Below are 27,336 nucleotides of genomic sequence, written 5' to 3'. Positions count from 1 at the left end.
TTTAGCATTTAGCTTGAATTTTGGCATGTGTGACCACTATATGCAAACTTAATCTTTCTTCATAGTTAATGCATTGCCATGGTAACAGCATATTTTGAATGAAAATCATACAAAAATACTGTGGATTCAGCTTACTCCCTCAGTCTTTGAGCATTTAGCTTTGGATTTAGCACGTGTGACTGTTATATGGAGTACAGAGATGAGCAAACTTATTCTTTCGTCATTGTTGAAGAATGTGTTGCCATGGTAACATATTTTGAGTCAAAATCCCAAATTACTTTGGATTCAGTTCACTCTCTCAGTTTTTAACCCGTTGAGGACGAGTCCCGAGTATACTCGGGCAGGTGTCTATGGGAAATGCGTGTTGTAGCAAAATCAAACCGTCCTCAACAGGTTAAACATCTAGCTTGAAATTTGGCACATGTGACCGCTATAGTACATAGATGTGCAATTTTTATCTTTCGTCATTGTTGAACAAAATGTTACCATGGTAACAGCATTTTTTTAATACTATAAAGCATACAAAAAAGTATGGATTCAGCTTACTCCCTCAGTCTTTGAGCAGTTAGCTTTGGATTTAGCACATGTGACTGCTATATAGAGTACATAGATGAGCATACTTATTCTTTCGTCATTGTTGAAGAATGTGTTGCCATGGTAACAACATATTTTGAGTGAAAATCCAAAATTTGGATTCACTTAACTCCCTCAGTTTTTAAGCATGTAGCTTGAAATTTGGCACATGTGACCGCTATAGTACATGGATATGCAGTTTTTATCTTTCGTCATTGTTGAACAATATGTTGCCATGGTAACAGCATATTATGAATGAAAATCATACGAAAATACTGTGGATTCAGTTAACTCCCTTAGTCTATGAGTATTTGGCTTGAAATTTGGCACATTTGACTGCTATAGTACATAGATTAGCAAACTTATTCTTTCGTCATTGTTGAACAATTTCCCTATCTGGCAGCATGGCATTGGAAAGCCTTCTGCCTCTGTGGTCCTACATGAGATCATCAAGCTGGTCCATTATGCCCAGTGCAAAGACCCAGTCTTCATCCGATTGGGAACCTGTGGAGGTATCAATTGTGAACCTGGGACCGTTGTCATCACAGACAAAGCATTGGATGAGATGTTCAAACCAGAATACAACCTGGTAAGAAAGTTTACCTCACTTGTTTAATAATATTTTTTAATGTATGATGAAAAATTGATGATATCGCATGAAATAACTAGGGTTTATTTGAGGAGAGAATGATAAGAAAACACATAAACCGCAATTCTCTCAGTGCCTTTAATGCCTCCAAATGAGATTCTTTTTGCCAGTCGACAGAGAACGGACAGGTTGGTAATCCACCAGGTGCGAAAGCAGTTAAGCAATGCATGTATTCCCCCCCCCCCCCCCGCCATGGTCAAGTACATGTACCATCAAACAATGAGAGTATCGATCGGGTGTGAGGTATGAATAGAGTGTATGCTGATGGGCTCACAGACTCTTGTGTTCTACACAGAACCTGGCACTTGAATGGGGTGACTGGTGTCAGCGAACACAGAAATCTACTGAGCTCAGCTTTGATCGCTATGTACATATTCATACGAGTTTTTATAGCTGCACAAGCGCAAACTAAATGAGAAAAAAGGTAAATATTACTGTGATATATCCATTTTCCAACAGCAAGAGAACAAATACTGATATAATAAACTCTTATCTTTTTATCAAACCCCTTTTTTGGGGCATTATAACACAAAGAAACATGAATGTAGGCCACAAAAGCAGGCACTCTTGTCTTTATCTTGGGAACCTGATGTACCAGATTCCTGTATATCACTTGTTCCCACAGGAACCTGATATACCAGGTTCCCGTAAGGAACAGGTTTAGCCTATTTAGGACATGTCCCGAGTATACACTGGCTGACATTTTCCAGGCTGTGGACCTGAGTATACTCGGATTGAGGGACTGACATGAACATATTAAAGATGGGCCATCCCTTCTGCATTCCTTCCCAAATAGCACAGAACATGATATATTCCACCAGAATGACAAGACTATCGTAAAGCTATAACATTTCTGTGATATTTGAAGGTTGTTAGCCGATAAAATTCAAATAATGCACCAAATGCTCACTGTAACGTATTCTGTGTACTAGGCGCAGTTGCATACATTATTCCTCCTGTGGTTATAAATATTGATACTTATACTGGGAACAAAAGATATGCATGTTAAAGGTAGGGGGTACCTTTTACAGACCTCCCAAAATGCAGCAAAACATTAAATATGAACCTCAGAGGACTTGTTTAGGCCACTGTTGAGAAATTTGGAAGTCAACAGTTATCTACAATTTGAATAATGCACAAAACTCAACTACTCAGTAGTTCTGTGTGTCAGCCACACTTGAGCCTTTTTGTTGCAGTCTTCTGTATTTTTTTTTATCTATAAACACAAATCTAAAAGTATAAGAGCTGATGTAATAACATATAGAGTGTGTGGCAAGAATGTATATAGAAATGTTTGTAAGTTTTGATGAACTTTCTTCACAAAATATACATGATGGACACACATGCAGTGCATGGGTCTGCAAAGGTAGCCTAGTAATGTACTGGAATTTACGGTGAGCCCCGAAAAAAATTCAATTCAAAATCTAACGGTCAATAAAAATGTACTAAATGTTACCTTCCACTTTCAATACTTTATGGGAGTTTCTAAAATGATACTCTCTTCAACATACCACTGTAGTTATACAACTCTTCATTTAAGGCATGCAAATGGGATTCCCTACCTTTAAAGCTGTCAGAAAAGAAGAATCCACTAGCTTCTCTTACTCTGTTATTAATGGCAAATGACAACACACCACTTACATGAACTACATGTGCAACTAAGTGCATCACACAGGTCTGTAAAACTAGACTTAGTAGTTCGGATTTAAAATTTTTTCGTAGAACGAAAAAAATTATTCAAATCTGAATGGTCAGTCTAACAAAACAAATAAAGACCATTTTGAGTTCAAAATTTACAGGAGGTTTCCTGCTAGTGTTTTCTTCAACACCTGTTCTCACCAATTTTTCAAAAATTTGCATGCAAAAGGGATTGGCTGTCTTTAATGTTAATCATTATTGATGTACGAATGTTAGAAATGAATCTGCAACTTGAAACAAATTCAGAATTGTATCTTTTGTGTGTGTGTGTGTGTGTGTGTGTGTGTATGTGTATGCGATTATTACACCATGTTACTGTCATACTGGTACCTAGTCTGAATAGTATTCAGATTATATCATAAAATTGTTAATCCACACAAGGGGAAAAAAAAAAATGCCTAAAACAGACTGACTAGAAGATAAACTGTACATAAAAGGCAAAAGTCTTTGATGCCACTATATTGAGCTTTTACAATATTCAGTATTGCACACCGGTGAGAATATTATGCACTGCACATTGGTGAGAATATTATGAGTAGACCAGCAAGAGCATCAAGGTTTATGTGATCCTGCATCACAAAACTAACAAAAAGTCGCCAGACATGGATGTTTCGTTGAGGGCAGATTTTGAAAGAGAGAAAAAAAATATGTGTAATGCAATTCAAATGGACTCTCCCAACTTACTAAATATTGGGAACAAAGCTCACACTCTGGGAAAGTGTGTACTGAGAAAAGAGGGACAAAAAAAAAAAATGTAAAACTCCCTAGCAGCAACAATGAGGAGATTATCAAATTGAGCTCAAATTGAGCATCTTGTCTTAGCACACTCTATTCATGGCTCATACCAACTTTCAAAGCCGTAGCATCATCTTCTCAAAAGGTATTAGTGTGTATAGAGTTTTTGAGAAATGAAAGGGGGCCTCTAAGACATACCAAAGCATGCTATTCCATACCAAAAAAAAAAAAAAAAAGTTCTAGAAAAACTGCTAAAAACATTATTAGTAAAGTTTTTTTTTTTTTTAGTGTTAAGATTTTATGTTTAGGCGTATATAAGGAAAAAAAGAATTTGAGATTTAGTTTATTGTTAGTATAAATGATATATAAGATTTTATGTTATATGATTTGGTATTGTTAATTGTTATTTTTACTGAGAAAGTTTGGAGAAGAAATTAAGAAGGCGTAAAATGAATTAATGATAATGGAGTAAAAGAAAGGTATACAAATAAGAAAGGAAGGAGGGGAAGGCAGAGAGAGAGAGAGAGAGGGAGAGAGAGAAAGGTTAACGAGAACGATTTATATAAAAAGTAAAGAAATGGAAATTATAGAATGAGATGAAGTTGTATCATTATGATAGAAAGGTATGTTTTGAAATCAAATACATGTATTGCATATTATAATTTGTTTGTGTATAAATGTATCTTTGGTTAATTTGTGAGTACGTAACTGTACTTGCTGAGTGTGTTTTTTTACAATGTAAGAAGTATTTACATGTTTTCCTGTATTGTCCTTTGTCTTTGCCTTGTGCCTCCTGTTCAATCCAGGAGACAACCTAGTGTCAGGGGGAACTTACTGCGCTACTTTACTCTAGTATAGACCACGTAAATAACACAGCATCTTTTGGATTCACAATGCAATAAACAAAAATTTAATTCCTCTGCGGGTTCTATGTTTTCTGACAAATCTCATCATAACGCAATGCAACATAAATGAATTATCTGCTTATATACTTAAATCAAATATTCCACTGAATTCCTTAGATTAAATCAACCTCATCAAACTCCCTGTTACAATTACACTACACTTGTACTACTGCCTACGGAGCTCCTGTAACTATCAACTGTCAGGCGTTATCTTGTCGAGTTCTGTGTCCTCTGATGTCGCTGGAGGGCGCCCTCGTGCGTCTTGTAGATCGCTAGGGTGCAGCGTCGGTGCCGACGTCGACCCGTCTGGCCCGGCCAGTGATGACAGCGTCTCTGCTGACGACCGTGACTGTGTCACCGAGCAGCGGCTGGTCCCGGACTCGGCTCGTAGTAGTGCGGCTGTCTCAGCTCGTAGCACTGCGGCTGTCTCAGCTGGTAGCACTGCGGCTGTCTCAGCTCGTGGCAATGCGGCTGTCTCAGCTCGTAGCAATATAAGGATGCGGAGTTATTTCTGCCCTGCACCCACGCGGAGAGTTGCCGTCTGCCGTCGGAGTTGTCGTCCAGTACCCCGTCTGCCAGTTCCGCTCAGCAGCAGGAATACTTTAGCCTCCGAGTATCACAGGTTCAATTTCTCTCTCGCTTTCTCCCTCACAGCCTTTTAGCTCGGATCTCAGCGGAGTCTTATCCTGGATTCCCTCCTATTTCGACGAGCCTGGACCCTTCCAAATGGGCACAAACGGTCTTTCCACTCTCGCATCGGATTAGCTTCTCCTCTCTTATTCCTCCTTCACAGCTATTTATCTTCTCTCACGCTCCCTCTCTCGCTCTTAACCTTGCATACATTATCACTCGCCAATCAGTGCGATTCCCTTAATTCTAACCTTTCACTCCCATACCAATACAATAATAATTAACCTGTAATTTGACTACTCACTGTCACTTACATTCTCTTTATTCAAATACCGGGGTGTGGCCTTTATTGATAACCAAATGAATCATAACAAAATTCGCGGGAAACCCAGCCAAGCATTTCTTACCGCGCTGCAAGAAGGGTGCCGCTTGCAACCTCGATCTCGCCAGCTGTTGGCCTAAAAATTCTTTCTACCTAGACAGTAGCCCACCGTAAACAAGAGGGTAGGAGAAAAGGAGGAAAAAAAAAACCCTTCCATGCCGTTTACCTCTGACACCTAGGCTTTCATGTTACATTGTTTATTGATATAATAAAGAATGTTGAACAACACCAATCCCATTCTCTTCATGATTCTGAACTTTAGGATAATGTAGAGTAAGAATTGCTTTTTTAGAAAATACCAAAAACTGGGGATTGACAAGGTTGACCTGTTTCACCTTTCTCGAGTCAAGCTGTGCATGCACAGTGTAAATTACTGTTCAGAGGTTTCTTGCTTTGATTGCAAATTTTTTCTGTGCTTTTGCAAAGTTGAAACTACTAATGAGAGGATTTTTCTTTGCTCGTGCACAGTTAGAAACCTCAAATCAGTTGACAAACTACCCATATTTCCATAACTTACCATATTTGACATATATGTGAATTACAAACAGCCTCGTTTATGTATACGTATACTCACAATTTATTACCCTCTATCTTTGATGATGTGTTCAATATGAGAGATGTACATTTGTATAACACTAGACAAACTGATAACCTGTATTTACCTCTTCTTAATAGATATGTTTCATCGCATAGGTCTGTCAAATACCAAGAAGTACGTGTTTTGAATTCTGTGCTCCATAAAATGAAGTTATGTCCATCCCTTGCCTCTTTTAGGCATAAATATTGAGATATTTGTTGAATATCAAAGTAGCCTTCACTGAGATTTGATTCAATTCAAATGATTTTTATTCATTTCCATTTAAAACAATACAAGGCAATATACATTTACGCATACATGAATACATAATATTTTATGGAACAGAAAAAAAGAGGACTATTACAAGGACAAGAATGAAAGCAGGATTGGAACAGGCAGGAAAACAAACTAAAGAGAGGCATAACAAAAAAGGAAGGGGATAAAAAATGAGTGGTCTACAATTCGGTTTTCAGGAAAGGTCGCTAAGGCTTGGGTAGAAACTTGTAATGGAGCACAAACTCTTAATATTTAGAAAAATACTTATCCATTTATTTATTTGTCTATTTTTCTAAGAATGACAAAGAAATAATTTCTTTCTTTATTTGTTTTTGTGAGGATGACAAAAGATTTTTTTTTATAGTTTTAATTTAAAGGAAGCAAAAGTCAGAGCATCTCTTAGAGTGTTATCAAGGCTGTTCGAGAACCTTGGGCCTGTGAAAATGAATGTGTTTTGGGCAAGAATTGTTCTTAATAATGATATTGGTAAATGATATTCACTGGAACTTCAAGTAGGGTAATTGTGTACTAAATCATTGTGATGAAAGATTTGTTCAAATCATTGTGATGAAAGATTTGTTCAAATATTTGTGGTAAATTTTTAGCTCACCTGAGCCAAAGGCTCAAGTGAGCTATTGCGATCGCCCTTCGTCCGGCGTCCGTCGTGCGTCGTGTGTCGTGCGTCGTGCGTAAACTTTTTACATTTTCATCTTCTTCTTGAAAACCCCAGGACCGATTTTCATCAAACTTGGCAGGTAGCATCCCTAGGGGGTTAGGAACTCAATTTGTTAAAATGGGCACCATGCCCCACCCAGGGGGCCCCCAGGGGGGCCCAAACCCCCCAAAATTAAGGAATCTGTAAAAATCTTCTTCTCTAGAACCAGAAGTGATAGAGCTAAGTTAATACTATGAGTTAGTACATTGATGACTGTAGTTTCAAGTTTGTTCATGGCAGGATCAGGGGTGCCCCCCTTGGGACCCAGGGGAGGGGGTGGGGAGGGGTTCTAATGGGGCCTAAATTGTACATTTTCATCTTCTTCTTGAGAACCCCATGACCCATTTTCACCAAACTTGGCAGGTAGCATCCCTAGGGGGTTAGGAACTCAATTTGTTAAAATGGGCACCATGCCCCACCCAGGGGGCCCCCAGGGGGGCAAAACCCCCCAAAATTAAGGAATCTTTAAAAATGTTCTTCTCTAGAACCAGAAGTGATGGAGCTAAGTTAATACTACGAGTTAGTACATTGATGACTGTAGTTTCAAGTTTGTTCATGGCGGATCAGGGGTGCTCCCCTTGGGACCCAGGGGGTGGGGAAGGGTTCTAATGGGGCCTAAATTGTACATTTTCATCTTCTTCTTGAGAACCCCATGACCCATTTTCACCAAACTTGGCAGGTAGCATCCTTAGGGGGTTAGGAACTCAATTTGTTAAAATGGGCACCATGCCCCACCCAGGGGGCCCCCAGGGGGGCAAAACCCCCCAAAATTAAGGAATCTTTAAAAATGTTCTTCTCTAGAACCAGAAGTGATGGAGCTAAGTTAATACTATGAGTTAGTACATTGATGACTGTAGTTTCAAGTTTGTTCATGGCAGATCAGGGGTGCTCCCCTTGGGACCCAGGGGGTGGGGAAGGGTTCTAATGGGGCCTAAATTGTACATTTTCATCTTCTTCTTGAGAACCCCATGACCCATTTTCACCAAACTTGGCAGGTAGCATCCCTAGGGGGTTAGGAACTCAATTTGTTAAAATGGGCACCATGCCCCACCCAGGGGGCCCCCAGGGGGGCCCAAACCCCCCAAAATTAAGGAATCTGTAAAAATCTTCTTCTCTAGAACCAGAAGTGATAGAGCTAAGTTAATACTATGAGTTAGTACATTGATGACTGTAGTTTCAAGTTTGTTCATGGCAGGATCAGGGGTGCCCCCCTTGGGACCCAGGGGAGAGGGTGGGGAGGGGTTCTAATGGGGCCTAAATTGTACATTTTCATCTTCTTCTTGAGAACCCCATGACCCATTTTCACCAAACTTGGCAGGTAGCATCCCTAGGGGGTTAGGAACTCAATTTGTTAAAATGGGCACCATGCCCCACCCAGGGGGCCCCCAGGGGGGCAAAACCCCCCAAAATTAAGGAATCTTTAAAAATGTTCTTCTCTAGAACCAGAAGTGATGGAGCTAAGTTAATACTATGAGTTAGTACATTGATGACTGTAGTTTCAAGTTTGTTCATGGCAGAACAGGGGTGCCCCCCTTGGGACCCAGGGGAGGGGGGTGAGGAGGGGTCCTAATGGGGCCTAAATAATAATAATAATAATAATAATAATAGTGGCTACTTGTATAGCGCACAGGTCCACTTTTCAGTGCTCATGGGGGCAGGGGTGGGGGGGGGGGGTGGTTGGGAAGGTCCAAATGGGGGCCTGAATTGTACATTTTCATCTTCTTTCTGAAAACCTCATGATGGATTTTCGTCAAACTTGGCAGGTAGCATCCCTAGGGGGTCAGGATCTAAATTTATCAAAATGGGCACCATGCCCCACCCAGAGGGCCCCAGGGGGCCCCAATCCCCAATAATTAAGGAATCTTAAAAAATTTGGGCCCTTATTGTACATTTTCATCTTCTACTTGAGAATGCCTGGTCAAATTTTGGTAGAGCTGTGAATAATTTAGATTAGTGAATGCGTGAAAGGTGAACTTGCGATACGCAGGTGAGCGCTAGACCCACGAGTCTCTTGTTATTATTGTATTTAAACATGAATTGACCAAACTGAAAAAATATAAATCATTTATCTTTAATGATTTATTATTATCATACAACAAATTCTTAGTATGAGCACACGGATTCAAGTTGAAGATTACCCTCAATGACTTTCATTGCAGTAATTAATTTTTAGCTCACCTGAGCTGAAGGCTCAAGACCCATGACCCATTTTCACCAAACTTGGCAGGTAGCATCCCTAGGGGGTCAGGATCTCAATTTATCAATCTGGGCACCATGCCCCACCCAGAGGGCCCCAGGGGGCCCCAATCCCCCCAAATTAAGGAATCTTTAAAAATATGGGCCCATATTGTACATTTTCATCTTCTACTTGAGAATGCCTGGTCAAATTTTAGTAGAGCTGTGAATAATTTAGATTAGTGACTGCATGAAAGGTGAACTTGCGATACTCAGGTGAGCGCTAGACCCGCGTGTCTCTTGTTTTTTTTTTTTTTTTTGTAATCAAGTGGACTCTCATAAAGGTGTAAAAGGTGTATACACATACAATTTCTTATTTCACTCCTGACTACTGGCCATGCACTATATGTACTTGCTATTGAAACTGCAGCTTTGAACTGACATCAGGTGCAATAAAAACTAAAAATCTCATAATTGAATTAAGGTCTCGCTTTAACTTGTATGTAGTCATAACCACAGAATCTTAGTTCCCTTCTCAGTTCCATTAACATTTTTTTTTTCCATTTTAATTTGGTCCTTGATATGAATGGTGTGTTTCATAAACATGTTTTTAAGTTTCAAAAGACTGGAAATACCTGATATCATGGTGCAAATGGAATTTTCACAGGTTTGCTGTCTGACAGGCCATGGGGACTACCCTTATAGTCATTTTCCACATAGTACATATTTATACGAAACACATGTGCACTGGACAGCAAAAGAAGGTACCTACTTCTGTCAAAGGCCGCACATAAAAATTCACCCCCTAGAAATAAACAATTTTTGTACACGGATCAATGCTGCAATATCCATTAGTAACCACATACCCAATAGCATGTGATTATCTTTATTACAAAGAAAAAAGAATGACATGCACAGCATCTTGGTCACTAAATCATAAGTCACAAAATGTAACACAGTGAGCCTTAGGCTTACAAGTTTTAAGAAAAAATCAGTGTCACAGGACGAAAAAAGCAGTCACAAACATCAATTTTCAATAATGTGAATGTCCTCCTTGTGCCTGGACACATTCTAGGCACCTCTGACGCATGCTCTGGACAAGCTGTCTGGCGTAGTCTTGGGGAAGTTCTGTCCATTCTTCCTGCAGAGCTTGGATATGTTGGTTGTTTAAAAATATGGTCCATTCAGTGGCCATTTTTGCATGGTGGAAAGTGCTTTTGTGTGGGACTTTTGATTCGAGACCAAGATGCTGTGCATGTCAAGTTCTTCTTTGTTGTGAAGACATTCGCTTGCTCATGTGCATGTGATTAGTAAGGGGCATTGTAGCACATCTGCCCTGCTCGAAAAAAAAAATGTCACAAAAATATTATAAAAATATTTTAAAAATCACCCCAAAAATATATTTTTACGATATTTTTGTATTTGAAATATACTGAAAATGTAAGAAAAATACCTCAAAAATATATTTTAAAAAATATATATATTTTTTTCATACAGTTTAAAAACACCAAATACTGTATAATAAAAATATATTTTTTGAATATTTTTTGTCACATCGTGCTGCTACAGCAAAAAAATACTGTAAAAATATGTTTTCTAGCTATTTTTAATGCCTTTATAATTTGGGGCTACAAAAATACTGCAAAAATATATATTTTCAAATATTTTTGTTTTACATGTTCGAGCTTGGGTAAAATAAATAATATTTTCTTGAGTTATGTTGAGCGTATCCCAGAATCGTAATCGTAATCATACACCTAGTCTTAGAGCCTAGGCCTATGTAAACCTTATATGTATCTACACCCTATACCTATTTGGTACCAGTTGTTGTTCTTTTAGTTTTGTGAAGCTCTCTGCCGGTTGGGCAATATACTCCAAAAAATATATTTAAATCAAATATTCACTTAAATTCAATTATAAAAACCTACACTACTTCTAATTATTTACAAATCTAATTATATTTATTTTTAATATTTACAAATGAGATATTTACAGAGAAAGAAAGGGGACAGGTTTTAGGAAAAGATGTTGCCTGCCTACTCCTGCACCGAAATGCAAGGTTACGCCATTCCCGTCGGCAAGCAGGTAGAGGACCCGCCCGCCGACGCCGGTGAAGTCTTGGCCTTTCCCGGGGGCAGGCTCCTCTAGTGTCTTATCGGCCTAAGTGTTATACAGTATTCATCGCATAATCGGGCATCTGATAATCGGGAACCTCGCTTAAATGACATACGCTTCCCAGAAACATTTCCAATGCACGTTATTTTCACTGGATAATCGGGCGGGGACCTCTGATAAACGGGACAATTTTTCTTCAAGCGACCTTTGATTTTGTTGATATTTTACACAAAAAATCTACCAAAATACCACAACAATATTTCAAAGATTCCCTGTCAGTTGTCGTTTACATCAAACTTACAAAGCAAGCTTCTGACTGGTGTGTTTTGACCTCCGTCCATCCAGTACACGTGCATTTCAGCTCGCTGCCCGCCTTCGCTTTTCTGTACATGTGTATATATGGCGAGCCAGATCGCTACAACACATGTACAGTGCAGTGATCGCGGCAAGTAAACAATCAAGCCGTGATGATTGAATGATTGTAGGACTTTTCATTGACATTCCCACATCAGTTCTGGGTAATCATTTCCCATGTATGTATTTATACAGAACGCCCTACGTGTCCAAGAATTCTACGAATGTTTAAGAAAGTGCTAGCTTTTAATCCACATATTTTGTGTTCGAAGAGAGGTGACCGAAGAAGAACCCGGTTGCGATGACTACATCATTGCGAGAATGCAGGGACAGCTAGAGGGTCGCGCCGAGGGGTAGCGTGGTTGTGTATTCATGTACATGTACAGTACGTCAGTATGCATGTGTGTGTGTGTGTGTGCACTACATAATGTACATGTCGTATGCCGTTAGTGTATGGTGAGTGCTCATCGCGAAATCGGGCACCCCGCTTAAAGGGGCCGTGTTTGCTACTCCCAACCTGTCCCGATTATGCGATGAATACTGTATTATTATTAGTCTAGTAGGCGGGGAAATCATGGAAGAGGAGGGATGATAGAAGAAAAGCAGAAAGGGTGAGGACAGATCAGAGAAAACAGACAGCTAGGGGGGTGGAGGGTGCTGAGCTCCTCTCTCTGACATAGGGTCAGCCCGTTACCAAGATTACAAAAAAGGGTGTGAAAAATGAATCACTCATAAGAGGTATTGCCACGAGCCTATTGATGATCCTGGCCTGAGAGAAAAGTACCGGTAAAGAACAAAGGACGGCGTTGAGAATTAGTATGCCATGGTACCTGTATAGAACAAAGATGGCGTTGAGTATGTCAATGGTACACGTGTGTGGAGTTCTCCCGGTGGGTGGGTACTTTTAAGCTAAAATAAACGTAATAATGAATTCAATCAAATGAGAAACCTCTGCAAATATCAGACCTATGTATAATGTATAGGTACGAGGTAGTGGAATAGAGAGAGAAGGGAAAAAAATCAAAGATTAAAATATTGGTTTGTGTCCTTGACATACTGAAGCAGGTAGTCCATAGATTGCTGATTCGAAAAGAGATCAGACAACTGCAGGATGGATTTATGTAACCTTTGAGCTAATACTGTACGTTGTTTCAGGAATCGTGTGCAGTATAGCAAGTAGTGCCCTACAGTGTCTGCAGAGTTGCAGATATGACAAAGGCCAGTGGGGTGTTTATGAATTCAATGTAGGTAAGCGGGGAGTCGAGCACAACCCATTCTGAGTCGATGGATGATAATTTCGTCTCGACGGCAAGTGCAATTGATGAAGAAAGGCTGTTTAACATTACTATGAATAAAGTATAGATGACGACCATGGGTGGATGTGCGCCAGGTCTCGTTCCAGGCGTCCAGGCATTTTGTCGAGATTGATTGTCTAATTTCAGAAACGGTAGGAGGGATCATGATGGTTATATAATCTTTGTTTAGGCTTTTCTTCGCGAGAGAGTCTGCACAGTCGTTACCTTTAAGACCACAGTGTGAGGGGATCCAGACCAGGGAAAGAGAAAATCCATTTGATAATAATTGTGAACATTTCAATAAAATTTCGCAAGTTAGATCATGTTTATTGGAGGAGTAATTTCTAATAAAGACAGAGCACTGAGGGAGTCTGAAAATATTGCAGCTTTCAACGGCGGAGAAGTTTCGAGCCAGGTAAGAGCTTCTAAAATTGCAGTGAGTTCAGCACGGCATATGGATATCCGGGAGATTCTTTCATGAATTTTGATTTCATGGCGGGGGATATAAATCCCGATGCCAACCCTGTTGCTGGTGGGGTCGTGAGAGTCGTCTGTGTAGAGATGAAGATGGTTAGCATAAATGGTGTTGATTATCTGGAGAGCAGTTTGTTTTTTGCATTCCAAGGTGGGGGAAGTCTTTGTGCAGTGGTCATGAATAGAGAGATCAATTGTTGGGTATATTATTGACCATGGCGGACACGGCCAGTCAGAGAGCGGGATGAGTTTGCTGAAAGTGGGAAATAAATATGAGGTATGAAGGGCAAACGGTTTTTTGTGTTCAGGCCATTTGACTGTAGCAAACTGCCAGCAGTCAGAAATTGCGGCCCGAGTTTGGTGAGTGGTGGAGAGAGTAAATAAATATGCACAGTAGTTGAAAGCGGCCCTTTCATGGCGTGTGTCTAGAGGAGCTTCATGGCATTCCACTTGGGAGAGAGTGTAGTGGGGTGGAGGGAAGAGCACCAGTGGCAATACGTAGGGCGTGGCCTTGAACTGAGTCCAGCTTCTAGGCGAGCGTTGGGGAAATGGAATTATAGATTTCACACGAGTAATCAAGGTGGGGACAAATGAATGAATGATAAAACAATAGCAAAGTTTTAGTATCAGCACCCCAGGACGTGCCGGATATAGACCTAAGAAGGTTAAGATGTCTATTACATTTATTCAGTATGTAATTAACATGAGGCGACCACGTTAACGAGGAGTCAAAAATTACACCGAGGTATTTGTAATTTGGCACGATTTCTAAAGGAGTATCAGATATGTGTATATTGAAATTACTGGTGGCAACTGATCGTGGATAAAAAAATAATTACTTTGGATTTATTGCTTGATAAAGTGAGGCCCCATTGTTTCAGCCAGGAAGCGATGTTGTCGATGTCCACCTGTAATTTAAAACTGATGTATCGTAGGTTGGTGGAAGTGCGCCAAATCGCTATATCATCTGCGTAAAGAGATATATTGGATTTGCTGCAGTAAGAGATGTCGTTGATAAAAAGAGTAAAGAGAATTGGACTAATAAGGCTTCCTCGAGGGAGATCGATATTTTGGTGATAAGTGTCTGACAGAGTGGAATCAACGCGTACTTGTAAAGTCCTCGAGTCTAATAAGTTGCGAATCCAGTCCAGGAATCTACCTTGTAGTCCGATGGATTTGAGTTTGGCAATAAGAGCATTGTGGTTGACAGTGTCGAATGCTTGGCTGAGATCTAGAAAAATAGCTGCGGTGTAATGTTTAGTGATTAGGGATTTACGGACATCTGATTCAAGAAGAAGAAGGTTGTTGGTTATTCTGCGATGAGGTAAAAAAGCGGATTGAGTGTGAGACACCAAGTGGTGTTTGTTTATAACATAAGTTAATCTGCTGGATATCATTCGTTCCATAGTCTTGCATAAGAAAGGAGTCGGAGAGATAGGACGATAAGAATGTATGTCGTGCTTATTCTTGCCGGGTTTCGCAATGGGTGTAGGGCTCACACCCGTAAATACAATGGAATGTCCCAGACCCCTTCACAAATTCGTACCAAAGATACCAAAATAAATGAAGGAAAAAATTGATTAAAAATCAATGATGTAGTTTGGCAAAAAACTAAATAGCTGTAGATATTGAGTATGAATTCCTCTACAAACTGCATTTTGGTTGGAAGATATAAAGCTTTTCTGATGGAATTTGAGGGGACTATATTTCATTGGGTACGTGTACGGAAAATAGGTGATTTTTTGAGTGACAAGAACTCGTAGTCTGGCTTTGCGGACCCCTGGACAGAATTTGGACTGAAGAATCCACCCTGAAAATTTGATGGATGAAAGGGTATATCTCACTTATCCAGGTTAGTGAAGCTGAAATACCTCATTTCTCCCAGCTATTTTACAGAATTTTTTGAAATTTGATTTTTAACACACATCCCTATGGGGAAATATTTATGGGTGTGAGCCCTATAGAGGATGCATGCAATGCACACAAGTCTATGGGAAGTATTCATCCCATACAAGCTGTGCTGGTTTATGTTGATCTATTGTGTCAGATCTCTTCCTCCCTGCCCCCTTCTCCTTCCTACCCCCCACCCCTCTCCTCTACCCCCCCCACCTCTGCTTGGCTACAATTTTTCTTATTTATGTTGTGGTACTAGATCTTTGTATATAGCAGTCATCAGTATCACACAACTTTGAATGACTGTGTTATTTTAATGTATTTCTTTGTTTTGGCTACCACTGAAACAGGTCAAAATTCATAAAGTTAGTCTGTTTGACAAAACAAAGTCTTTTAAAGTACTTTGCAGGCAATAAGGTGATGATGACACCCCCATAATCAAGGATTACTGCCTGCATCTATGTATTCATCTTATGAAGAACTGATCAACACTGCAAGATTTATTTTTTTTAAAAACCCCAAAGGGCATGATTTTCAAAAGTGTTCCTTTGAGAAGCTTTATAACCCTTGAATGTTTAATTTCCCATATGATGTAGGGGCAAATATCATCAAAAACACATTTATGATGTTAAAAAGTCAAATGAGAAATATGACCTCCACTATAGGGCTCACACCCGTAAATACAATGGAATGTCCCAGACCCCTTCACAAATTCGTACTAAAGATACCAAAATAAATGAAGGAAAAAATTGATTAAAAATCAATGATGTAGTTTGGCAAAAAACTGAATAGCTGTAGATATTGAGTATGAATTCCTCTACAAACTGCATTTTGGTTGGAAGATGAAAGCTTTTCTGATCGAATTTGAGGGGACTATATTTCATTGGGTATGTGTACGGAAAATAGGTGATTTTTTGAGTGACAAGAACTCGTAGTCTGGCTTTGCGGACCCCTGGACAGAATTTGGACTGAAGAATCCACCCTGAAAATTTGATGGATGAAAGGGTATATCTCACTTATCCAGGTTAGTGAAGCTGAAATACCTCATTTCTCCCAGCTATTTTACAGAATTTTTTGAAATTTGATTTTTAACACACATCCCTATGGGGAAATATTTATGGGTGTGAGCCCTATAACGATCGAGTGCTTCCATTGGGGTGGTAGGGTGGAAGTGTCCCATATGTGATTTATCATCCGTAACAGCGAATGGATCATGCTATCAGTCAGGTGGGAGATGAGAGCTTTGTTGATCCCGTCAGCTCCAGGTGAAGAATTTTTGGCAACGCAGATGGCTCTTTTTAGTTCTCCGAGTGTAAAGGGGGAATTTAATGGGGAGTTGTTATCATGAATGATATTCGGTGTAGCCAGCGTAGGTAGTTCACGTGTGGAAAAGGGTGAAGGGACGGATTTCTCACAAAAGGAGACTGCTAAAGCGTTGGCTATAGTAAGGGGGTCGGAAAAGAGAGAACCATTGATATGGAGAGGAGGGAAAGTTGTGCTATGCTAGCGGTTATTGGAAAGTATTTTAATCTTACGCCATATTGTAGAAAGAGGAGTAAAGCGGTTTAAAGTATTACAGAACTGTTCAAAATGAGCACGTTTGGCAAATTTAATCGTTTTCCTCGCCAGAACGGAGGCTTTGAGATATGTGCATAGATCAGTATATGAGCTTTCCAGTCTTCTGTTAGCTTTGTGTTTAGCCTTGGTAACCTCGGTGCATGTTTGATTCCACCATGGATTAGGAGGAAAGTTTTTGATTTTATTAGTTGGAATGGCAGTTTCCGCTGCTTTCTGGATGCATAGGATGAAAAAGTTGTAAAAGTCATAAATATTTTCAATGTCAACATTCTTCATCTTATAAGTATTGTTTAATTCCTTTTCAAACAGCTCCCAGTTGGCCCTGTGGAAGGATAGACATAGTTTTGCTGATCTAAAATTGGTGGGAGTGATGTTAGGTACAGATGCAATTAGTGCTATATCACATTTGATCAAGAAGTGATCACTTCCCGTCGTAGTAGAGACAGACCAGTTGCATCGTGCAGCTAGAGAGGGACTGGAAAGAGTTGAATCTATGGAAGACGATGTCCCACGTGAAATATTGATTCATATGGGGGGAAAAATCATTCAATATAGATATGCTGTTGGTTAAAATATAATCAACTGTTAATCTCCCGTTATGATCTTCCGTGGTTCCGCCCCACATGGGATGGTGAGCGTTGAAATCACCTGCCAATATAAAATTTGGGAGGCAATTGGAGGTTAGTGCTTTGAGATTATCTAAAGTAAGTTTTTAAAGTGGATTATAAAAATTAACGACAGTTTAACGGTGCCTAACAAGACATTTACTTGTTGCGCCTCGAGCGAGGGGGCGCAGTTAATGATGTTGTATGTGATACCGGAGTGTAAGAAGATGGTGCATCCTCCTCTACGGGAGTTGGGACGGTGACGCCAGATGGATACATAACGAGGAATAGAAAAATTGGTGTGTTTATGACCCCAAGTCTCCTGAATCAAAATGATGTGTGGGGGATCTGTAGAGGAGTTAATATGGTGAACTAGTTCATGTCCAGTGGACGATATTCCACGGGCGTTCCACTGCCAGAGGGTAAACTGTATCATGAGCAGGGGAGGGGAACACAGTGTAAGACAGAGTAGCAGTATATCCATTATTGAGAAATGGATGATAACAGCTCATGGATTTTTTCAGGTGGTATTATTGTGCCAAAGCAGGTGTTGGCGGCCTATACTGTTAGCTTTATTCTGTTGCTCTTCGAGTTGGCTCTCTAGGTTATTGATAACAAAAACAAGGAAGGTGACCAGGTTTTCGACTGTGAGTGGAGAACCTGGAGAGCATTGCGAAGACTGGTTAACCCTGTCTACCTGTGTTGAGGCGTCAGATGTCGGAGGTCTTTTGGGAGGAATGTTTGGGGTTGGGAGGACTCGAGAGTGTTTGGCTGTGGCGTGAATGTGTTGAGGATGAGGGGTAGCAGATGACGTAGCGGTAAGGGATGAGTTTGTGTGGGAAGAGGAGGGTTGGTTAATCGGCATGGGGAGAGTGACGGGGTCTGAGATGACTTGAGAAGCTGAGTTTTCGGGAGGAGGGTTATGGGTAGTTTGTGTTGAATTCAGTATGTGCTGGGCCGCATCTGCATAATTTGTGTAGTACTTTGACTGATTGTATTTTTCTTGCTTGTTTGTATTCAGGGCATCCGGCATAAGCGGCACTGTGGGGACCCCCACATCTCAAGCATCGAGGAGTACTAGTACCTTTCATGGGACACTGGTCAAGTTGGTGGGACTCACCACACCTGACACACCGCTGCTTGAAACGGCAGGTGTCGATGCCGTGGCCAAACCTCTGGCATCTGAGGCAGCGTGTGATGGGGGGAATGTACGTCGATACTTCAAAACGTTCGTACCCTAAGGACACAGCTGAAGGAAGAGATTTGAGTGTAACAGTAACAGTGGCAACGGATGTAGCAAAGTGGGTGTTATTGACCTTTTTGTAAATGAGGTGAACATCGGTGACTCCCTGATCCCGTAATTCTTGATGAATTGAGTCGTCTGATAGATCAACTAGAACGCGTTTGATTACTCCCTTTGTTAAGTTGAGGGGGGTATTGGTGTTGGTGACAGAGACTGAGGTGTTGCATAAGTTGGTTGTCGCTAAAAAAGAATGGACTTGTTTTGAGTTGGCGCATTTAATGACGAACGATTTAGGGTGACGTTGTACATGTATGACATGTCCTGCGATGCGGTTGATTTCTCTCGCTACCTGAATAGGGTTAGACTAGGTTATGTTTTTATCGGCTCCGGTTATTGTGACGAAAAGTAAGAGTAACGGTCGTGAAGGGGTGTGGAATTCATCTTCGTTGTCTTCAAGTGATATAGTGTCTTTTCGGGATCGTTTTTTTTTTTTCTTTTGACAGGAGTGAACATAGTGTCATTGGGGTCAGGGTCAGGTTCCGTTTCAGTGTCCTCCATATTTGATGGATTTGATTGAACTGAACCTATGTCTTGTAATGATTGTATGGGAGTGCTAGAAAGACAAAACAAAACAGAGACGAGAAAGGGGATCTGTACAGGTGGAAAAGGACCTAAACACAGAGATACGAATGTGTAAACCACAGACACAAATTTGGTCCTGGTTGACTGAGTTTAAACTTTCTATTTATCACTGATGAAAGGATTAGGGAAAGTGCGAGGGGAAAATTTGGAATCTAAATAGAAGGCGTCGGTTTGTGTGAGGTGCTGAAAAACGGTTATTGTTATTGCTGAGGGAAGGGAAGAAATTCCCAGAAAGTTTCAGTGGAGCTTGCAGTGAGTATCTGGGCTAATCTCTGTGCTTAGGAATGTCCACTGTTTGTCTGTAAAAAGACAAGAGTATAGATCTATGGAGTATAGAGAACTGTACAAGAAATGCACCTGACAGTGACCTGTGGGTATATAATGAAACCTATGGAAACCAGTGGGAAAAAGGAGGGAGCGTTGTAGTTATACCGCGCACAACTAGAAAATAGAGAAAACTGTAAAAAAAAAAAAAACTGCAGAAATTAGTATAGTAATCAAAGTACAACAGAGCGGGATGTGGTGGAAATCCCCCACCTTAGCCTGCGAAAAAATATAATGAAATTAAAAGACTGCTGTATCATAAATTAATACAGTGATGAGTATGCAAATAATCAATACAAACAAGGATATGAGGAGTAAGTCATGTAAAGGCAGAGTGTATCACGAGAAAAAAAAAAAAACAGAGTGTATGCTGTAAAGTATACACTGTGTATGTACACGTAGCAACTTGCTAAGCGGAGGGTATATAAACTATTAGTGTGATACAAGGAATGGAAAGGTATCGGGAGAGGAAAACACGATGAGATGTATCGCTCAAAACCGATAAGTAAATGAAACACAAGGGACATAAGTTGATGAAACAGAGCCGCGTGTATCACGGAAAACACAGGTATAGAGTAAGAGAAAAAAGAAAAACAGCATAGACAAACAAAGGTATTCAGGGGCAGAAGTGCCCCAGAGAACACTACTGTGAACTAAACAAAGTTTATTTATGTATAAATTACCCTGGTATTTATCAAACTAACATATTATCTACTATTTATCAACTTATTACACTAGTGTGGTACTCATTGAATCCAGCTAGCTCAGCCTTCACCTGAATCACTCGGGAGAGAGGTCCATGTGAGGAGAGAGGTGGAGAGATGCAGAGAGGTGTCCACCACTGATGTGGATGTAGGAACCTAATACTTTAGTTATCACACGCAATTATCTAGGGCCATTTAATGTTTTAAGACGTGGTTACCAAGTAAATTACACTTTTGATATTGAAAAATGAAAATGCCTCCTCATAACAGAAGTTGAAATTATGAATAACACAACAATAATATTGAGTAAACTTTTTAACACAGTTTAAAGCTTATTGTAATATGAAAAACAATTTGAACTATATTTTTTCTTTTTCTGTTCCAAGAGAATTTGAATAGCTTATGAATATGCATGACCAGTAGAAACCAGTAAAAACCAACTGGAATCAACTGGTATTATGGTTAATTAGGGTTTTAATCTGGAATGAACTGGTAAGCAAGCCCAGTCAGGTACATAGCTTTCAAGTGTCAACAAACTGTTTACACACAAATTAACACACACATGCACACACGCACACACACCCACACACACACACACACACATATACACACACAAACACACACAAGAGCATTATACATACCTGGTCTACATAATAGTTTGACATAATAGTTGAAATGTCAACTGACTTCAATTTGTATCAACTGAATTCACTTTTACCACAATTTTGCCACATTTTTGATTTTAAAGCATATTTTAATGCTTTGTTTATTAATTTGTTTTTCAATAATTAAGCTGAAAAAAATACGGAAAAAATATAAATAGTATTTCAAATTTGACAAAAATACCCCCAAAATATCCTATTTTTAGAGTATTTTTACAAAATGACAAGAACATTTATGGGAAAGATGAAAAAATACAGAAAAAATATTCGTCTCATCTGAAGACTGGAAAAAATACCCCCAAAATATGCTATTTTCAGAGTATTTTGAAAAATATGAATAAATTATGTTATTTTTAGAGCATTTTTTGAAAAAAATATGCAGTTTATAAGAAAATACTCAAAAAATGTACAGTTTGAAAAATATGTAAAAAATATATTTTTCAGTTGGGAATAACGACTGGGGTGTGTACAAAAATTGTTTATTTCTAGGGGGTGAATTTTTGTGTGTGGCCTTTGACAGAATGGGTACTTTCTTTTGCTGTCCAGTGCATATATATGTTTAACACAATTTAATTTTTTATATGCCACGTTTGCACGCCAGACTCCGTCGACGGCTTGCCAGCTTTGCATATTCTGCTCAAACGCACAAAGCCACCCAAACCGAGTGATAAACATTTCTCTCAATTCCGTTCCTTTCATATTTAGCTTGCATTTTATGTGGTGATTGACGAGCATTTTTGACTGGATTTGTGTGTAAATTCTAAGTTTCTGCCACTGTTTTGTGTGCAAAGTCCTGCTTTACACTAATTACAGTAATGTATCTACTGATCATTTCAAAGAAAAACAATCATAGATTTGACATACAATTTACATCAAAGCAAAGGTTGGTATTTTCTCTACAACTTTGCTCACTACATGTCCATTTCAACAGAAATTTATAAAAGTTACTTAGATTTGAGAAAAACAACAACAGTGTTTTCTCAAATTATGACTCCATTGGTGTCTCAGATCAATGTGGTACACAAGGGGTTTCCACCATGGCACATAAAGAGTTAAGGAGAGCGATCACAGATAAAACCTTTGTTCATATTTCCAATAGAGATAATTTGAGAAATCCATTTTGCTCTTTGTACTATAAAGCACTCTCTTAAGAACAGCTTTGTGACACATACCCCTGAGTTGTCACTTTTCAAATTATGTTCAGGTAAAGTAATTTTTTTGTTTTGTTACACAGTAGAGTAATGGTGTGTGAGTGCAAACAAATGTATGATATTGTGTGTGTGTGTGTGTGTGTGTGTGTGTGTGTGTGTACGTGTGTTTGTGCATGTATGTGTATAAGTATGAATGTTGAAACATTGATACACATGCCAGAAGGAAATATGGTTTATCTTTGATCTTAAACTAGGATGAAAGAATGCCATCGGCAAATTAATGTTCCAGAAATTACATTTACACAGGTAAATTTAGAGAAAATATTGGTAGTGTCTATGGATCTACAAGGACTTCAGCAGTGATTTTTTTTTTTTTTTTTGCAAACAGTAAATTATGAGAAAAAACAACCTGTTTTGTCTTATTTCACTAAACAATATGTGTAGTAATAATAGAGGACAAACTTTCAACAAGTGATATTCTTGGATTTATTTCTACTCTCAAACCAAGATTTCTGACAAGAATTTTTCACGGCAATACAACCATATATTATGTACAACATGGTATTACAATATAGCAACTGACATAGTGCTTGCCCTAAAACAAAACCAACCAACAAAACCTGCAATATAAACACAGGTAAATTTATAGAAAATATTGATTGTGTCTATGGATGTACAAGTGACTTCAGCAGCCAGCATTTTTTTTTTTTAAACCAAACAGCAAGTTTTGAGAAATAACAACCTGTTTTGTCTTTTGATATTTCGCTAAACCATATGTGTAGTAAAACGGAGGACGAACTTTTGACATGTGATATTCTTGGCTTTATTTCTACTCTCAAACAAGATTTCTGACAAGAATTTTTCACAGCAATACAACCAGGTATTACAATGTAGCAACTGACATATATTGTGGTGCTACCCTGAAAACAGAACCTACTGCATAAATGTAATGTTATTCTGATGTGTAATTCTGAGGCAAAACATAGACCTGCAGATACAAGATTTCATATTAGGAATAGATGGATGTAATCAATGGACGCATGTATGCTTCATTTTCTGATACATCAGTCAATCTGTATGACAAAAACTCAGCCCAAGTAGTGACATCTTTTCCAAAAGTGCTGAAACTAAAATCCACTCCCTGTTAAAAACCTGCTAAATGCAGTACTGCAGCAAGTACAATCTCAGCCACATTGAATATTCAACTCTGCAAGGTCCTTCTCATTACATTATACACGACTCCATCTCCAAAGTTCACTAGACAGGCACACGCTTCCTCATATTATCAATTCTAGCAATACCTCGAAGTGATTCATCTTTAATAGATTTAATGAGATTAATTGGAAGGTAGTGTACTTTTTCTTTAAGTACACAATTTTTTTTTTTAAGTACACCAATTCCCTTGAGAATGGTGAGAACATGCTTGCCGAAATGTCGTGACTGGGTAGGCCCTTTTCAGGGCCACATACATAATCAAGAAAGAATATGTGGCGAACAGTTAAGCCTTCTACCGCCCAACGTTCTACTGCCACGGAAGCCTTCAAAGACTTCACTACACCAATTATCCTTTCAATATGAATCTTAACTGAGGCAAGTTTTCTTTTGATCTCAACTTCTTGAGGAGACAATTGTTTTTTACCTCTAGTGAAAGCTGGTATTATGAATTGCACACCAAGCTGTACAAAGGAACCTCTATCAGCAAGGATCTGGGCCCTATTTCATAAAAGATGTTGGGATGGCAACTCTTGCTGGAATGGCAACTTCCAATAGCAACAGCCAATCAGGAAGCTGGATTCTTGTCATTAATTACTATGACAATTGCCATTCCAGCGAGAGTTGCTATCATATCAAGTGTTTATGAAATGGGGCCCTGATCACGTAGATTATGCAGACTTGGATTGATAAAACTAGATTTTCTGATAAGTTCATAATCACTAACTCTCCAACCCCAAGCACTAGATATGAAAGAAATCACACCAAGTGGTGTGCATCCAATTAATGAACACTTTAACTGTGTTGGGTTTCTTATAACTACTGTGTGTTTGTGCCCGAGCTTTTAAGTTCTTTTGTTGATCTATGAAGATCTCAAAGCAGTCACAAATGCAAGAAAGATGGGGATAATTGTGCTGGAACACTGGTGGAAGGGTATTACAGTGAAACCCCATTATAACGAGTTCGGTTATAATGAGGAACCGCTTATAACGAGGTGATCGCGTCGGTCCCGTTTTCCTTTGTGTGTAAACCTATGGCAGAATGACTCCGTTATAACGAGTTCGGTTATAACAAGATTCTGGTTATAACGAGGACATTTTCAGTGCATTATGATAAAGAAAAACATAAGCAATTTGATCGGATATAACGAGGTTCCATTTCTTGACATACCGCTTTCAAACACGCAGCAAATGAAACATTGAAAACCGAATTCACGCAATAGCCCTGTTCTGCAGAGTCTGTGCTGAACGCAGTAAATGTGCATACATGTACACACATGTGCACTGTGGATATGTATACGATCCCTGTGCCGTCTCTCTGTACATGAACTATCTGAAGCGTGAAGACTCGTAAACGAACATTATCCGTGACGAATAAGCGAGTACTGTTCCTTCCATGTTTTCTTCTAAACAGCGTGATAAGAAACAGGATTACCTTCCGATGTTCCTACTAGGTTATTGAACATAATAATTCCATTTTCTTTTTGGCGAGATACATGTGCGTGATATTGGGTCAGAACACACCACAACGAGGAAAAAAAAGAAAAAAGAATAGCGCGTTCAAAAACTTTTCATGTAGCGACACTCGTCAAAAATGGACAAATATGTTTTTGAAATCCACGTGCAACTTATCATTATATCCTTTACATTTTTAGTTCCGACTTCCAGTTATTTTGGTGGTTAGTAAATATTAGTGTGCATAGTTCTTAAATGATTAAAACTGAAATAATTAATGAAATCATCGTGGACCCGCCGAGTAGTATATTGTAAAAATAGTTGCATAACGCATTTTAATCTCTTTGAGTCGGTGTTCAGAAAAAGAAACAAATGCATTTAACAGTTTGAATAGATCTGGGTTTGTTCATTATTATTTAACACTGCATTTCACAGTAAAGATTTTCTTTCTTTCAGAATGGTCTACGAGGTAGAGTTTTGCGTAAAAGGATCACATTTACCTTTAAAATTCTTCCCTGTCGCATTTTTCAAGAATGGATGTACAAAACGCGAAGAGATTTTTGGAAGAAAATAAAGAACGCGCTTTTAATCCCTTTGGGCGCAAACATAATACATGTGTAAGATTACAGCTGAAATGATTCATGAAATCATCACTAGCAGCGCAAATACCTCGCAAGTTACAGTAAACAATGCATGTGTGTTATTCTATTTACGCTGGTGTTTAGAAAAGTTTAACAAACGCATTTTATACAAAGTGATTTTGTTCATACAAGAGGAAGAGATATTGTAGAAGGAATCACGAATATGACTCTGTCGAGTAGGCCTACTTCTCAACAACGTATCTGCAACTGTTATGCGAAGAATTTTTCGGAAGAAAAACAAAGAACGCATTTCAACCTCTACTTTTTTCATCTTTTTTTTTTGTATCAATTCACAAATCCCCTTTATTCTCTCAATAATAATGGTCCATACTTGTGTGATGATAATGCAAAGACTGCTCTTAAGTTTGATTGATGGGTATATGACTTCATGCTTATGTTTTTCTTTGTTTTTAATGCGTACGGTTATAACGAGGTACCGGTTATAACGAGGTAATATTGCCGGTCCCACGGACCTCGTTATAACGGAGTTTCACTGTATAAGGCAAACAGCTTCTGGATCTGGACTGTAAACAAGGAAAGATAAGTTGATGTACACGGTATCAATCCATTTCCAGAATACCTCTAAGCGTTGTTTTAGCTATGTTGGTGTGGGTTGATAGAAATTCAAATGGCGTGCTTGTTATAGCTTCAACAGTGTGAGAAAAAATTGAATGTTGTTAAGAAGACAACCCACGACAGTCCGGTATTTTCTTTGCAGTGGCTGTCATTGTTTTCCACTGAATCTACTGTTAGGCTTTCTTTAGTTTTTCCTCGGTTTCTTTCAGACTTGTAAGAGTTGAATCTCTATCAACTCTAAGGGCATCCATCTCTTGGTAGATCATACTTTGTTCAGCGTCAGACAGCCATGTTCTCATGGTCATTGGTGATGATTTCAAACAAGGTGCCTTGAGCTGGGATAGGGGATTGACATTGCTGCTCATTTCAGAATTGACAGAGGCAGGATCAGCTGTCTTTACCCTGGGTTGCATAATCATTGACGGGAGCTCGACTACATCACCAATATCCTCTGGAGTATTGATGCCTGGTCTTTCAATATCATATTCCAGTTGTCTCCTTTTAGCACTGTGATATCTGTTCATCTTTCGCGCTACATCATCACTCTTTCTGTGCTTGAAAATTGAGTGTAATCAGGGTGTGATGGATCATTAATGGTTTACCTGTTCTGGAAGATATTGAACTAAGAGAATTGTATGGAACTTCTAAATATGCTACTCTGATTGACATTCTTATTTGTGATGATACAGCTAAGCTGAAGCTGTGAGATATTTAGAAACCTATGAACAGAAGACAAGTCTACATCTCACTTAGATCTTCAATCTAGTACTGATTTACCTAAATCTTACTTTTTAGGCCTTGTTATGTTAGAACCCAGTGGCCAAAGGCTATATGATGTACAGTGTAGGTGGGTCAACTTCTCTGAAATTACTCTGATAGTCTTTAGTCTTGGATTCCAGTGGGAAAAAGGAGAATATCAAAGGCTTAAAAAAAGGACTATGTATGGTCTAACAAGAATTTATTCATACAGGCTGTAGTTTCCTCTTTAATTTCTCAGTCAGACTCGTGATTTATAACGTCATCATTACTAGTAGCAGAAAATGATCTGTAAGTACTGTTCCTTTGTCATAGACTAAAATCTACTGAACTTCATACATG

General features: G+C 39.1%; 1 protein-coding gene and 1 pseudogene across 2 annotated transcripts in view; one reads left to right on the top strand and one right to left on the bottom strand.

Annotated features, from left to right (window-relative positions):
- LOC140238360 (uridine phosphorylase 2-like) overlaps positions 1 to 27,336 on the top strand; it is a 114,935-nt gene that overhangs the window by 62,259 nt on the left and 25,340 nt on the right. The window contains exons 2-3 of one of the 2 annotated variants that reach the window (XM_072318294.1): positions 977 to 1,162; positions 18,651 to 18,837. In XM_072318294.1, the coding sequence (XP_072174395.1) occupies positions 978 to 1,162; positions 18,651 to 18,837 (372 nt within the window). In that variant the 5' untranslated portion in view covers position 977. The remainder of the gene's footprint in view (positions 1 to 976; positions 1,163 to 18,650; positions 18,838 to 27,336) is intronic. The other variant, XM_072318293.1, reaches the window with a different exon arrangement.
- Positions 19,752 to 24,520, bottom strand: LOC140237790 (uncharacterized; annotated as a pseudogene).

This window comes from Diadema setosum, chromosome 14, assembly GCF_964275005.1.
Source record: "Diadema setosum chromosome 14, eeDiaSeto1, whole genome shotgun sequence".
Taxonomy (NCBI): Eukaryota; Metazoa; Echinodermata; class Echinoidea; order Diadematoida; family Diadematidae; genus Diadema; species Diadema setosum.
The sequence above is the reverse complement of the archived record's forward strand: the minus strand, read 5'-3'. Positions and strand labels throughout refer to the sequence as shown.